The sequence below is a fragment of the Talpa europaea genome (assembly GCF_964194135.1).
Source record: "Talpa europaea genome assembly, chromosome: 10".
NCBI lineage: Eukaryota > Metazoa > Chordata > Mammalia > Eulipotyphla > Talpidae > Talpa > Talpa europaea.
In genome coordinates, this window is record NC_140077.1 from 25,913,906 (window position 1) to 25,928,415 (window position 14,510).

At 40.9% G+C, this 14,510-nt stretch overlaps 1 protein-coding gene across 1 annotated transcript in view; it reads right to left on the reverse strand.

Annotated features, from left to right (window-relative positions):
- The window catches only part of EXOC6 (exocyst complex component 6), a gene marked incomplete at both ends in the record, with an annotated part of 175,824 nt that overhangs the window by 71,037 nt on the left and 90,277 nt on the right, over window positions 1–14,510 (reverse strand). Inside the window, 2 exons of the mRNA XM_084245652.1 lie at window positions 12,243–12,377; window positions 12,903–13,014. Coding sequence (XP_084101778.1) covers window positions 12,243–12,377; window positions 12,903–13,014 — 247 coding nt within the window. The remainder of the gene's footprint in view (window positions 1–12,242; window positions 12,378–12,902; window positions 13,015–14,510) is intronic.

Here is a 14,510-nt window from a genome sequence, read left to right on the forward strand (position 1 = left end):
GTGTTCTTCTTGCTTCTTGTATATCAATTTTCAGCTCCTTCTTCACATTTGGGAAGTTCTCTTCAATTATCTCTTTGAATATTTTCTCTGTTCCTACATCTCTCTCCTCTCCTTCTGGTATTCCTATAACTCTTATATTTCCTTTCCTCATGGAGTCAGATAGTTCCCGAAGTCTTTCTTCGTTCTTTTTCCTTCGTACTTCTCTTTCCTTTTCTGTTTTGGTTCTTTTTATTTCTTTGTCTTCAAGATTACTTATTCGTTCTTCCATTTCATCTATTCTGCTTTCATTGCTTTTCCCAGAATTCTTTAGTTCTTCCATTAATTCTTTGATCTCCTGCATTTCTTTTACTTCCCTCTTTAGGGACTCAATTTCTTTCTTCTGACCATTGTTTTCCCTCTCTAGGGACTCAATTGCATTCTTCTGATCATTGATTATTTTTCCCTTATCATTGTTTTCCTTTATGACTTCTGTCAGTTTTTTAATCACGGCAATTTTAAATTCTCTTACTGGAAGGCTCAGAAATTCTTCCAAGTTATTGTCGTTGCAATCTGGGGGCTGGCTTTCTTTTTGTGGTGTGCTTTTTCTCTGGAGAGTTGCTAGGTTGCGTGTGGTTCTTCTCCTCCCTACTGTCTGTTTTCTAATTTGCCGTATGCGTTGGGACACTGTGTTGTTGGGACTGGCCGGCATCTTGGGTGGGCTTCTCTGTTCCCCTCTGGTTCTTCCAGGAGTCATCTGTCAGTTTCAAGCAGCCTTTACTGGAGAAAGGTCCCTGTTCTAAAATGCCGATGTGTGGACACACTCCCCTGTGCGCCTGGTCTGCCCCGGCGGTGGGTTCCTGCTCCCCTCTGAGCTTGGACTGCAGAGGGGATCTGGCGTGGGCGAACTTCCCCCGCTCACCTCTGGCTCCTGAGGAAGCCTTCTGCAGGTAGTCTTTACTGAAGAAATGTCCCTGTTCTAAAATGGTGATGTGGGACACACTCCCTGCGCGTCTGGTCTCAGGCACACTCTTCTGCGCGCCTGGTCTGCCCCGGCTGTGGGTGCTCGCTCTCCCTGTGGGCTCAGACTACCTGTTCGGAAGGGGCCCGGTGTGGGCTAACTCCCCAGCTGGCCACTAGCTCCTTCAGGAGCCTCTGCTGGCTTCAAGTCGCTAGGTGGCGCCAGAGATCTCTCCTAGAGCCCTTGGGGAGCTGATTTTCCACCCCGTGGGACAGGGAGTAGAGCGGGGATGGTAGGGTACACCTCAACGGCTTTGGGGTGCTGTGTCTGCCTTGTGCCCCACCGTCGTGGGGAACCCACGCCCCTAATTTCGTGCCCCGGGTCTCAGTTCCAAAGCCCTCAGTTCCAGGACGCGGGCTGTAGCCCAGATCAGTGGCGCGGGAATGGCGCCTTTTGAATCCCGCTCCCCTGCCTGGGCGCCTTGTTCCTGCTCACTCAGGGAGGGCCTCCATCCGGGTCTCAGTTCCAAAGCCCTCAGTTCCAGGACGTGGTCTGTAGCCCAGATCAGTGGCGCGGGAATGGCGCCTTTTGAATCCCGCTTCCCTGCCTGGGCGCCTTGTTCCTGCTCACTCAGGGAGGGCCTCCGCTGTCTCCCTGCAAGCCTAGGTCGCAGGCGCGGGGACCTGGGCAGCTGCAATCCGAGCGCCGCTTTAGCGCAAGCTTACTGGGCGGCCGGGGCTGTGTGCTGGTGCTGGTCTCCTCCTGGGGGGCGGGGCTCTCTTTAATGGCGCCTGGAGCTCACCTCCGCGGCGGATCCTGCAGGGTTCGCCTCAGCTCCCGTTCACGGGGTGTGGTGGCTGAAATAGTTCCTTTCCACTCACAGTCCCACTTGCTGCGTCCGTTTTTCTTGTTGGCCGTTTTGGTTTGTTGTTTTCCTCCTCTCTGCCGGTCGGAGAGTGCCGCCTCTGTGGGCGGGGGAGGGGAGCAGGGTTCTGCGCTTCCCTCCCTTCTCGTCCTCTTTTATGGCAACTTTCTTCTTTGGGCAGTTTGCTGGAGTCGTCCGTTTATCTTCCGTGTCCCAGTTCTCACTGGGACCTGCCGCTTTTCCTCCCTATTAACTTTTTTTAATGGGAGATCTTACTCCAACTGTATGGATTTTAATGTGCCCTATTTCTATCTTCTCACCCCAGCTCAAGATCTGCAGTACCCTTAAAAATCATCATCCCACTGGGCCTCCCCGGTGGCGCAGCGGTTGAGAGCTGGGTTGCGAAGCTGCCCGCGGCCTCTGCGGTGCCGGTTCGATCCCCGGCTGCTCCCCGGCCACCAGAGGAGGGTCCCACATGGCGCGCAGACCTCTCCTGCTGCCCGCTGCTCCCCTCAGCAGTGTACTTCGGTTCTTCTGCCTGCTCTGCTCCCCGCTCTGGCTCTGGTGAATTCTCTCACCCTCCCGCGCTTCTGACTGTACCCAGTGCATGTATAAACAAAACAAACAAACAAATAAATAAATAAATAAACATGCCTCTTAAAAAAAAAAAATCATCATCCCACAGCTATAGTAAAAGCCAGCGATGCGTCAGCCATCAAAGGATCAGTTGGCGCACCTTCAAAACTATATTCCCAGACAATTTTCATTTTCCGGTCTTTCTGGTGACCCTGGAAGAACTTGCAGGATGTCTTTATTTGACTAAATTGGGACTTGTCCAGTGCAAGAAGCCTTTTCCGTGGAGTCATTTATTGAAAACTATTAGAGGCAACTGTTTAGCAGTGCCGATGACCAAGATGCTAGATAGCAGTGATAACAGATGTTAGGCTAACCAAAAATCTTGAAAGGAAATCTGTGAAATGAGATTTGAAAAACTGACATATTTCTGGAAGTGTATAGGGCTGTACACATGGTCAGGAAAGGTCTGAGAAGACTCTATATCCTCCTACATGGCTGACCTTGAAGGTTTGTGCAGCAAGTAAGAAGTAAAGGCGAAAGCAGCTTTCAAATGCTTGAAGGCATGCCCCAATTAATACACACATAATCCCTCAGAAAACAGTGGAGACCCGTTTGGTTTCAGGTTTTTTAAGGAATTCTGTTTCCAATCATTAACTGGCCACTAAACTAAACATGCAGACACTTCAGTACTACACATAACAAAAGAAAGTTTACAGAATTTTTTTTTTCTTCATTGATACAACTGATTGTGACTAACTTAGTGAGTAATCAGCAAAACTGTTGGTCTATTGATGCTGTTTATCACAATTTATTCAGTGATTATGTTTTTTTTTAAAAATAAATTCTATTTTTATATTCCCCATACAATTGCAACCCCCTTATTTTGACCCCAATCCCTCCCCTCCTGCCCCCCACACCCCATAGGGTGTCTCTGGTTCATAGTTTTTTGTTGATTTTGATTTTCACTTTCTTATAGTTATTCATTTTCCTGGTCCCTTATTTAAGTTTTCTAGATTCCTGCTATGAGTGAGACCATCCGGTATTTTTCTTTTTCTTTCTGGCTTATTTCTCTGAGCATGATCCCTTCCAGCTCCATCCATCTTGCTGCAAATTGCATGTGTTTATCTTTTTTGAATGCTGAGTAATATTCCATGGTATATATGTACCACATCTTCTTGATCCAGTCATCTATTTTTGGGCATTTGGGTTGTTTCCAAAGCTATTGTAAATAGTGCTGCTATAAACATAGGGGTGCAGGTGGTCTTTGGAATTCATGTTTCTGTGTCCTTTGGGTAAATACCTAGGAGTGGAATTGCTGGATCATATGGAAGCTCTATGTTTAGTAGGTCAAAACTACCATGAGATACCATCTTACACCAGTGAGAATGGCACATATTAAAAAAACTAGCAACAACAAATGTTGGCGAGGATGTGGAGAAAAAGGAACTCTTCTGCATTGTTGGTGGGAGTGCAAACTGGTCCAACCACTATGGAGCTGTGTGGAGTTTTTTTTTTTTTTTTTTTGTGGGACCCTCTTTGGCGGCCGGGGAATGAACCGGCGCTGCAGAGGCTGCGGGCAGCCTTGCAGCCCAACGCTCAACTGCTGCACCACCAGGGGAGGCCCCCAAAGTTTACAGAATTAACTGAGAAAAGTAATTAAACAAACCACCAACCAGGAGAAGCTGATTCCAGAGTTACCAGAAGACGACAACTTGATCAACAATATAAACCAGCTATATGTAACATACATCTGTGGAAAACCACTGTTCAACAACAGCAGATGACGCATTACTCTCAAGTGACCATGGGATATTCTCCAGAACAGAGCATATGTTAGGCCATAAAACAAGATTTAAAAGGACTAAAACCGTTCAAAGTATGTTCTCTGACCACAATGAAATGAAAGTTGAAATTAATAACAGAAAGACTACTGGAAAATTCATAAATATGTGGAAATTAAACAACAGATTCCAATAAACAATGCATCACAGAAGAAACCATGATCAAAATCAGAAAATACTTTGAGATAAATGAAAACGAAACACATTAGTAATATGAATGAAACCATGAGCTGATTCTCTGAGAAGATAAAACAGACAAACTGTTAGCCAGATTCACAAAGAAGAGAGAAAACTAATAAAATTTTAATGAAGTATTAAATATAGTAGTAGCAAAATTTTCAATTAAAGATAAAGTTGCTTAAAGCAATAGAAGCTATTAATAACTGTTAAAATTCCTAATGCAAGGCAAATCTCTTCAGAAAACTCTTACCATCGAGAAGCTTCACATTAGTGTTGCACATTGTTGAATGTGCAACTAATGTGTTGCTATTCAACTAATGTGTTGCTATTCAACAACAATAGCACTATCAGCTGCTACAAATTTGGTACTCTGAGAAAAGCAAGTATAAAATACCCACTACATTGTAAACTCCATTAAGGCAGGAAGTTTGTATCTGATTTTGTTCATTCATGTATCCCAATATCTAGAACAATGGTTGCAAAGAAGAAAAAAAAAAATTTCACTCCTGTTTTGAAGCAGTAACTGGGAAAGAAAAGTACCACAAATAAAAGAAACAGGGAGTGAATAAACATTAATAAATTAGTACTAACCACATGTCTAGGAACTGTATCGAGAAAAAGATCATGAGGACTGGAACTTGATACCATTTTTATGCTAATTTCTCAAAATGCAGCATAAAAAATGTTTATTTAACATTTTGTACTTTGTTCAGTGTTCCTCCATTATCCGCCTCCTCTATTTCAGGTTTCATTCATAGAGTTAGATACTTGGTGAAATTTCAGATTTTTAAAAATGACCAGTTTTTTAAGATCCTAATTTAAAACCAGCTTTTAGAAAAATGGTATACTTTTGAATTCTCCTTTTTAAAGTACTGAATTTTATTAAAATAAAGATGTTTCACATTTTCCTCAAATTTTAAAGACAATATGGGACAATTAAAATATAAACCGTAAGTTGAGGTTCAGGGAAAGGCAAAATGTTTACAAATTTTGAAGGCACGAGGAAAAAAAAAACACGACTTTTTTTTATCTGAAGGAAGAAAAATCATTAAAATGATTAAACCATTCACATTATAGTCGAAAGAAGTCATCTTAATCAGATGCTTTCTGTATAAAGTGATTCAAAAACCATTAATTTTCTGGAGGGGGGAACTAAGTTAAAATGAAGAGAAAACAAAAATGTATTAATTTGTTGTTACTATTAGAATTTTGCTAATTAGACTACTTTTTTTTTTTTTATAGAGGCATGCTTTATTTATTTAGTTTGTTTGTTTGTTTGTTTGTTTGTTTGTTTTTATACATGCACTGGGTACAGTCAGAAGCGCGGGAGGGTGAGAGAATTCACCAGAGCCAGAGCAGGGAGCAGAACAGGCAGAAGGACCGAAGTACACTGCTGAGGGGAGCAGCGGGCGGCAGGAGAGGTCTGCGCACCATGTGGGACCCTCCTCCGGTGGCCGGGGAGCAGCCGGGGATCGAACCGGCGCCGCAGAGGCCGCGGGCAGCTTCGCAACCCAGCGCTCAACCACTGCGCCACCGGGGAGGCCCTAGACTACTTTTTTTTAAGATTTATTTATTTTATACAAGAACTGGGGTACAAGCCAGATGCGCGGAAGGGTGAGAGGACTCACCAGAGACAGAGTGGGGAACAGAACAGGCAGACTGATGAAATACACTGCTGAGGGGAGCAGCGGGCGCGACAGGAGAGGTCTGCCGTGCCATGTGGGATGGAATCGGTGCTGCAGAGGCTGCGGAGAGCCTCACAGCACGGAGCTCAACCACCTGAGCTACCAGGGGAGGCCCTAGACTAGTTTTATTAGGTAATACCCAGAGTAGGTTCTACTTTTCCCATTAACTGTCTAGGTTAAAGTAAATTTTTCACATGTTAAATGAAATTTTAGGGAGAGGCATTTTATATTTTTAAGAGTTTATTAATGTGTTCCACATGTTATAATAGTAAACAAGGAAATTTAAGTCAGGGAGTAAGTGGCTGTGGTATGTGAAAGAAAAATTTCAGACAGCAGGAGGATGTTTTAAAAGTCAACACCTGAAGGGATTTTGCTATGGACTAAGCATTCTATTTATTTTATCATTCAGAAAAATATAAGCATTGTAAAACATACAGGCACAAAACAACTCACTACATTTTAAAGAAATAGGAGGAAATTTAAATAAAAAATATATTCATTGTATTTTTTCCCCCTGCTTATACACTGGAATACAATGAATTATTTGGTAACAAATTTCTAAGAGATGCTTATAATTTAGAGACTGTCAGCTAAAATATTTTAAATCTATATGACCTCACCAGAATGTCAAGAACATATCAACTAACTCCTAAATTAAATTTTAAGATTCAGTTTTAAATATAGCAATTCTTCCTTTGCTTCTTAGGGAAACAGTGCCCTCTGGAGGCAGAAATGTGTCTAGCATAATTTGAGAATTTTTTATTTTAATGTATAAGAATTAAATGATACCATATTATCAGTGGTTCTAGATAATAAGTACACATCAGAACCAACCATACAAGGAATTTTTAAAAACATACACCTACACAGAATGCTACCATAGTCCTTTGACACCACAATCATGTGTCTGGAATAATAAGCAGTTGATAGCTATACAGCTTAGTATATATCTATGATTTATTGTCTAATATCCATTTTCCTTTTGTGGAACAGTACCCCAAATATACATTGGAAAATCACTCTGCCCCTTTCCACAGGTCTATTTGGTCTAGAAAGGGGTGAACTTATATTTAGCTCCAAGGATATATTCCTATGAATTTCAGTCAATTATCAGTTAACTGTCCTCTTACCCACAGGAGTTTCATAGCAGCCAGTAAAGAGACATAATCTCTCTTCTATTACATGGTAGGGAATGAAGATGTGAGGTCTTTCATCAGGCAGCCATTGTGCTACCAAAAGAATCATCCCTGGAGCAGCTGGGCAACCATGTATAGTCTGAAGATGATTATAGAATATGAATCTTTTTTTTTTTTTTGTGGGACCCTCGCCGGCAGCCAGGGGATGAACTGGCACTGCAGAGGCTGTGGGCAGCCTCGCAGCCCAGCGCTCAACCTCTGTGCCACCAGGGGAGGCCCAAACATGAATCTTATCTAAAGGTATTCAAAATCAAAATTCTACAAAACAAATTATGTCTACAAGACAAACTTTATTTTATTATATACTGTAGGTAGTTACTTGTGTGTAATTACTTGTCATTTTAGATTAAAAAGTCCTTATAGTTTAGGACCGAAGCACACTGCTGAGGGGAGCAGCGGGCGGCAGGAGAGGTCTGCGCGCCATGTGGGACCCTCCTCCGATGGCCGGGGAGCAGCCGGGGATCAAACCGGCGCCTCAGAGGCAGCGGGCAGCTTTGCAACCCAGCGCTCAACCGCTGCGCCACCGGGGAGGCCCAAAAAATCCTTATAGTTTAGAACCATATCTTACCTTCAAGAAACCAGCACAGTACAATGTATTTTTGTTCTATAAACATTATTTGTCACTATTATATCCACCCAGGCTAAAATTGACAATCAGTTAAAAAAATAAGACTTCCAAGTAATAATTGCTTTGTTCACAGGCATGATTTTGGGACACATCAAAGCCTTACTTCAGACAAAATATTTCATTTCTTACTCCTTATCAAAGTGGCCTCTTCTATAAAAACCAAAATCCACCAGCTACTCTACTTCTATCACAGCAGAAAAAGGCAACATAGGTTTTGAACTAGAATCAGAGTCTAGAATAATTTAAAATACAGCCTCTTGATTATATGAGATTGATATAGGTCATTATAAACAGAATAATTCTTATTACCTAAGTTACCACCTTTTCTTTTTTAAAAGGTGGGTACTACATTTTTACTTTGGCAAGTTACAGCTTTTTTGCCTCAAAGGTGTTAACAAAGAATGGTGAGGGGCTTTGTAGTACCTGCTACCTAGGGAATCTAAGCTGTTTTGTCATCAGGTTTGCAAATTATCTGACATAAATAGCTTTTAAATAACTCCTCAGCAATTTCCTTCCCCATTCTATTTCTGCTTTCCACCACCTTTATAAGAGGCACTTGCTATAATTAGCTGATTACTGATGATAAATTACAGAAAAACAGAAAGCTGAGCACTTTTATATATCAATGGGGGTTGAGGCAGTCTATAAATTCTGTTAATATTCATCCTCCTCTGCTTAAACAACTGTTTTTTGTTTTTTTTATGTTTTTGGCAAAAATAGTATCCGCATTATTTATTTTTCCATACTTACATCTATATAGCTGACCTAACTATGTATTCTATTCAATAAATATTTTTGTCTCTCTATGTGTGCTTTTTGGTGAGAAAGCAGATGGAGTTATGCGTAAAGGGATCATATAAGTGCTTATGCTCATAATCATTAAGCAATTAAACAGTGTAATTCTTTGGCAGGTCACTGGACTGAAAGAACTGGACTAAGAAGTTAAGCAATTCATGCTAATATCTAAAATCAAGACAGTACTTCAATCACCTGACTGAAAAGCTAACAGACTATTTACTATGAATGGAAATTGGGGAGGCGAGTTTATTTTAATAATTCACTTTTAAATTGATTTAACAATTCTCCCTTGTTGAACTGTTTCCTTATATCACAGCTTAATACAACTTCCCTTTAAAACACACCAACAGTAGAAGTGAAGAATACTTGACCTTTATTCGGAGACCTTGAAACAATACTCATTCTTATATCAAAACAGAAAGTGGTCCCTAAGTTCTGTATGAAAATAAAACAAAAAATAAGGATGCTCTCTGTTATTTGTATAGGTCAAACCTGATTTCCTTATTTCCAAGAAAAACAACCCAGGGGTATGCTGTGCCAGTTGTGGTGCCAACTAAATAGCTACAATTTAAGGGACCACTGAAAAGAACGACCAGAGCTATCATTTCTAAACATTCCCTCCCAAAGGGCAGATTTTGAGAAGTACAGATCCAAGACCCTTAATCTGAAAGCATCTCACTACAGCTTCTTTAGTTCTCTGACCCCTAAATGATAAGAAAAACTGCTTGAAGATCTGTAGATACTCCAGATGTCAAGGCAATACATGTTTTAATCAGTGTACAGAGAAAAACATTAAAGTTAATGTTAACAGTTAAACATGCTTACAACCCCAGATTCTTTCTTGACAGGTATGAGTAACACATAGACATAAAGAAGAAAGAAATAAGGAGAAAGATGTGACTACGAAAAATCTAACAGAAAAGCAACGAATCAGTTTCTCCTTGGATAAATAAATGTTAAAAAAAACTTGTGGAATTTCCTTCTATATTATGACCCTTAACATATTGTCATGTCTTTTTATAGTTTGTTCTCCTATAAGTTTCTTGAAGGTAGGGATATATTTTTGTATTATCAGCAACTAACAGTTCTCAGAGCATAGATGATAGACAATAAAGTGGCATTGTATCTCCTTTAATCTTCATAATAATCTTATAATGTAGTTAATATATTGCTACTCAAATTTTATAGATTAAAAGGCAGTAATTTTTTAATTGAGATATAACAGTTATATAACATCATATTAATTTCAGGTGTACAGTATAATGGGAAAATATTGGGAATTTTTCTTTTTTTTTCAAGATTTATTTATTTATGCATACAAGAACTGGGGTACAGGCCAGAGGTGTGGTGGGGTGGTGAGAGGATTCACCAGAGACAAAGTGAGGAGGAGAACAGGCAGACTGACCGAAGTACACTGCTGAGGGGAGCAGCAGGCGAGTCAGGAAAGGTCTGTTGCACCATGTGGGTGGCTCCTGGCCAGCCTGGGATCGAACTCGTGCTGTGGTGGCCACGGATAGTCTCATAGGCTGTGTCTCATTCCCTTGTGCCAGCAGGGAGGCTCAAATTGGGAAGTTATTTTTTTCTTTTTTTTTTTTTTTCCTTTTTTAAAAAAGATTTATTTATTTATTTATACAAGCACTGGGTTCAGTCAGAAGCATGGGAGGGTGAGAGAATTCACCAGAGCCAGAGCAGGGAGCAGAGCAGGCAGAAAGACTGAAGTACACTGCTGAGGGGAGCAGTGGGAGGCAGGAGAGGTCTGCGCACCATGTGGGATCCTCCTCTGGTGGCCGGGGAGCAGCCGGGGATCGAACCGGCGCTGCAGAGGTTGCAGAGGCTGCAGGGGCTGCAGAGGCTGCGGGCAGCTTCGAAATCCAGCACTCAACCACTGTGCCACCGGGGAGGTCCCCAAATTGGGAAGTTTTAAAACTAAAGAGTATGTCCAGTCATTAGCATTCTAACTTTAGCACATATGCCTTTCCTTACTTTACTATAGTACCTAAATAAATGAATGCCATTTTTTCCAGCTTCTGCTGAGTTTTGAACTTTATCAATTTGCTGAATGAGAGAGCACCCCAATTTGTGTCTATGAGCACAGTAGTCACCATAGGAGCACAAGATTTAGGTGCCCGGCAGAGAGAAGTAGGAACTCAGGGTTGTTTCTGGAGTTCATATTTTCAAGGTCTAGTTAATTGCTAACATCAAATTAGCTATTTCTAAATACAAGTCATACTGTAATTTTTATAATGAATTATTAAGATATAAATCATATTAAAATTTTAGGAGATAAGTTAGGTAAAATAACAAGAGCAGGAAAATGAGAAAACTTAATAGAAAGAAAGGGTTCTGAGGTTATACTAGTCTATTTTACAGGTAAGGAATAAGTAAGTGGTTTCTATTAGTTTAACAAACTATTCAATGAAAAGGGATTTACATTACTAGACTGTGCCAATGCCTCCTCCATACGGATCTAAATAATGAAACAATGTACCAAACAAATTTATGTAAGTATATAATCTGTCACTCTGTATAAAGCAAACATTTATTACTCTTTCAGTAATCCCATCCAAACAGAAATCTTTCCATTCAGAAAAAAGTAGGCTATCAAAACATGTAATAATATTTTTCTTTAGATCAGAGCCAATAAAGGATATAAAGCAAATCTTCATTTATCTAATTTGTCTTTTATTCTTATTTCTGAATACAAACATACTTGTATGTATGTTACATATAAAATTGATTCTTGGGCCTCCCTTGTGGCACAATGGGTTAAGACACAACAAGTTCAATCCCCAGGCTACCCACATGGCACAGAAAACCTCTCCTTACTCACCCCCTGCTCCCCTCAGTAGTGTATTTCAGTCAATCCACCTGTTTTGTCCCTCACTCTGTCTCTGGTGAATCCTCTCACCTCCCACACCTCTGGCCTGTACCCCAGTTCTTGTATGCATAAATAAATCTTAAAAAAAAAATAAAATGATTCTTGAACTGAGACATTGATGAAAATTTAGTTGGAGTGATTTAGCACTACTTTAATAAGCCTTCAAAATATGAGGATAATATAAGATAGTTGTTGAAAATCAATAAACCTTTTCACATTTTATTAAGATTATTAAGGCATTTAATAAAATCCAAAAGGGAACCTATACTAATCTAATCATTGTTGACGATGATTATCTCTAATTCTCCATTGTCAGGAAAATAATAAAATCATGTATATAATAAAACTTGTGTTTTTTTTTAAAAAGATTTATTTATTTATGCATATAAGAACTGGGATGTAGACCAGAGGTGTGGGGGATGAGAGGATTCACCAAAGACAGAGTGCGGAGCAGAACAGGTAAATCTACTGAGATACACTGCTGAGGGGAGCAGTGGGCAAGACAGGAGAGGTCTGCTGCACCATGTAGGTTAGCTCCTTGGCAAGGGATGGAACCCATGCTCTAGTGGCTGGTGACAGCCTGACAGCACTGTGTCTTTAACCCCTGCATCACCAGGGAGGTCCCAAAATGGAAATTTTCAGTCATGTTTTTACATACCTTAAAAGTAGAAAGTCCATAAAGTCTTGTAGTATGAACAGTTTCCTGAGAAATATTTGTGATATTTGTTATAAAATCTTCAAGGTATTTACAAGCTTGTTCCAGGTGTGTTGTATTTATGATGATTTGCACTAGCTAGAAAATACAAAATATATCCTACTATAAAAGGCAAGTTATGTATACACAAAACCATTTGAGTTTTTAAAATAGGATCATCACTTCCAACAACTATACTATTTCTGCATAATTACAGCATTATAAGATATGATTTCAAAAGCTTGCTACAAACATACTGAGAAAGACTGTCATTTAAACAAAAAAACGAAGTCTAACTTCTAATTTTAAACAACCCTTTTAGTACTTTTTCATATTTTATACATTTACTTTTCAAATAAAGTCTGTCAACCATGTATCTATTATACATGTATGTTGTAACGTTTCAGCTACCTACTAGTCCTATGTAAACCCTTTTCCTCCACATTGTTTGAATTTATACTGATTCTTATGTTTTAAAACAACTTTGCTTCTATTCATAAATTGAAAATACAAAGATAGCTTTTTAAATTACTAGTTAGATGATGATTGTCAGCAGGAACTTAATTTTATTATAATTGTTTCATATGATGAAATATATAGCTATATGTATCTTTTAAAACCTACCTCCGTTAAACCTATATGAGGTTTTCTAATAAGGTTCAGTAAACAGCTACTCAAAGTTCTGGTCAGCAGTAGATTTGTTGATTTTCTAAGCATATCATCTATTTCTGTTGAGCTAAAAACAAAGGTTGATATTATTAAATTTTCTATAATGGCAATTTAATTAGCTTCCTAAATTATCTATTACAATTTGCTGAGATAATTTGCTTTGCCTCATTCAATCGTTCATGTTTATTAAATCACAAATTTCAATTTAATTTCACAAAAGGAGCATTTTCAATAAAATAGAATGTGCATTTATGGCACAATTCAAATGTACTGAAATAATAAGTAAAATAAACCATGGGACACTTAGTACAAGGAAATAAAACTGTTCTTAAATTATGACCCCATAGTGGAACAGTCGCTACTTTCAAAGATAATGCATATATGACCATAGCTAGAATTACTTTTAAAATTCAAACTGTGTTGCTGTCATTGTCTGTTTTTAGATTTGTTAATAGTTGCTTTATATATTTTAAGACTACTATTAGCAAAGAACTTCCAAGACTGAATCAGAAAAAAAAAACCACCCCAAACTGACCAATTACAAACAAGGAGATTGAAATGGTAATCAAAAAATTTGAATAGCAACATGGCAGCGAGGAGACGCTGCGAGTAAGATCTCCCATTAAAAAAAGTTAATAGGGAGGAAAAGCGGCAGGTCCCAGTGAGAACTGGGACACGGAAGATAAACGGACAACTCCAGCAAACTGCCCAAAGAAGAAAGTGGCCATAAAAGAGGACCAGAAGGGAGGGAAGCGCAGAACCCTGCTCCCCTCCCCCGCCCACAAAGTCGGCAATCTCCGACAACAACAAACCAAAATGGCCAACAAGAAAAACGGATGCAGCAAGCGGGACTGTGAGTGGAAAGGAACTATTTCAGCCACCACACCCCGTGAACAGGAGCTGTGGAGAACCCTGAAGGATCCACCGCGGAGGTGAGCTCCAGGCGCCATTAAAGAGAGCCCCGCCCCCCAGGAGGAGACCAGCACCAGCACACAGCCCCAGCCGCCCCGGTAAGCTTGCGCGGAAAGCGGCGCGCTGGAAAACCAGACGCGGATCCGGATCGGATCGCAGCTGCCCAGGTCCCTGCGCCTGCGACCTAGGCTTGCGGGGAGACCGCGGAGGCCCTCCCTGAGTGAGCAGGAACAAGGCGCCCAGGCAGGGAAGCGGGATTCAAAAGGCGCCATTCCCGCGCCACTGATCTGGGCTACAGCCCGCGTCCTGGAACTGAGGGCTTTGGAACTGAGACCCGGGGCACGAAATTAGGGGCGTGGGTTCCCCACGACGGTGGGGCACAAGGCAGACACAGCACCCCAAAGCCGTTGAGGTGTACCCTACCATCCCCGCTCTGCTCCCTGTCCCACGGGGTGGAAAATCAGCTCCCCAAGGGCTCTAGGAGAGATCTCTGGCGCCACCTAGCGACTTGAAGCCAGCAGAGGCTCCTGAAGGAGCTAGTGGCCAGCTGGGGAGTTAGCCCACACCGGGCCCCTTCCGAACAGGTAGTCTGAGCCCACAGGGAGAGCGAGCACCCACAGCCGGGGCAGACCAGGCGCGCAGAAGAGTGTG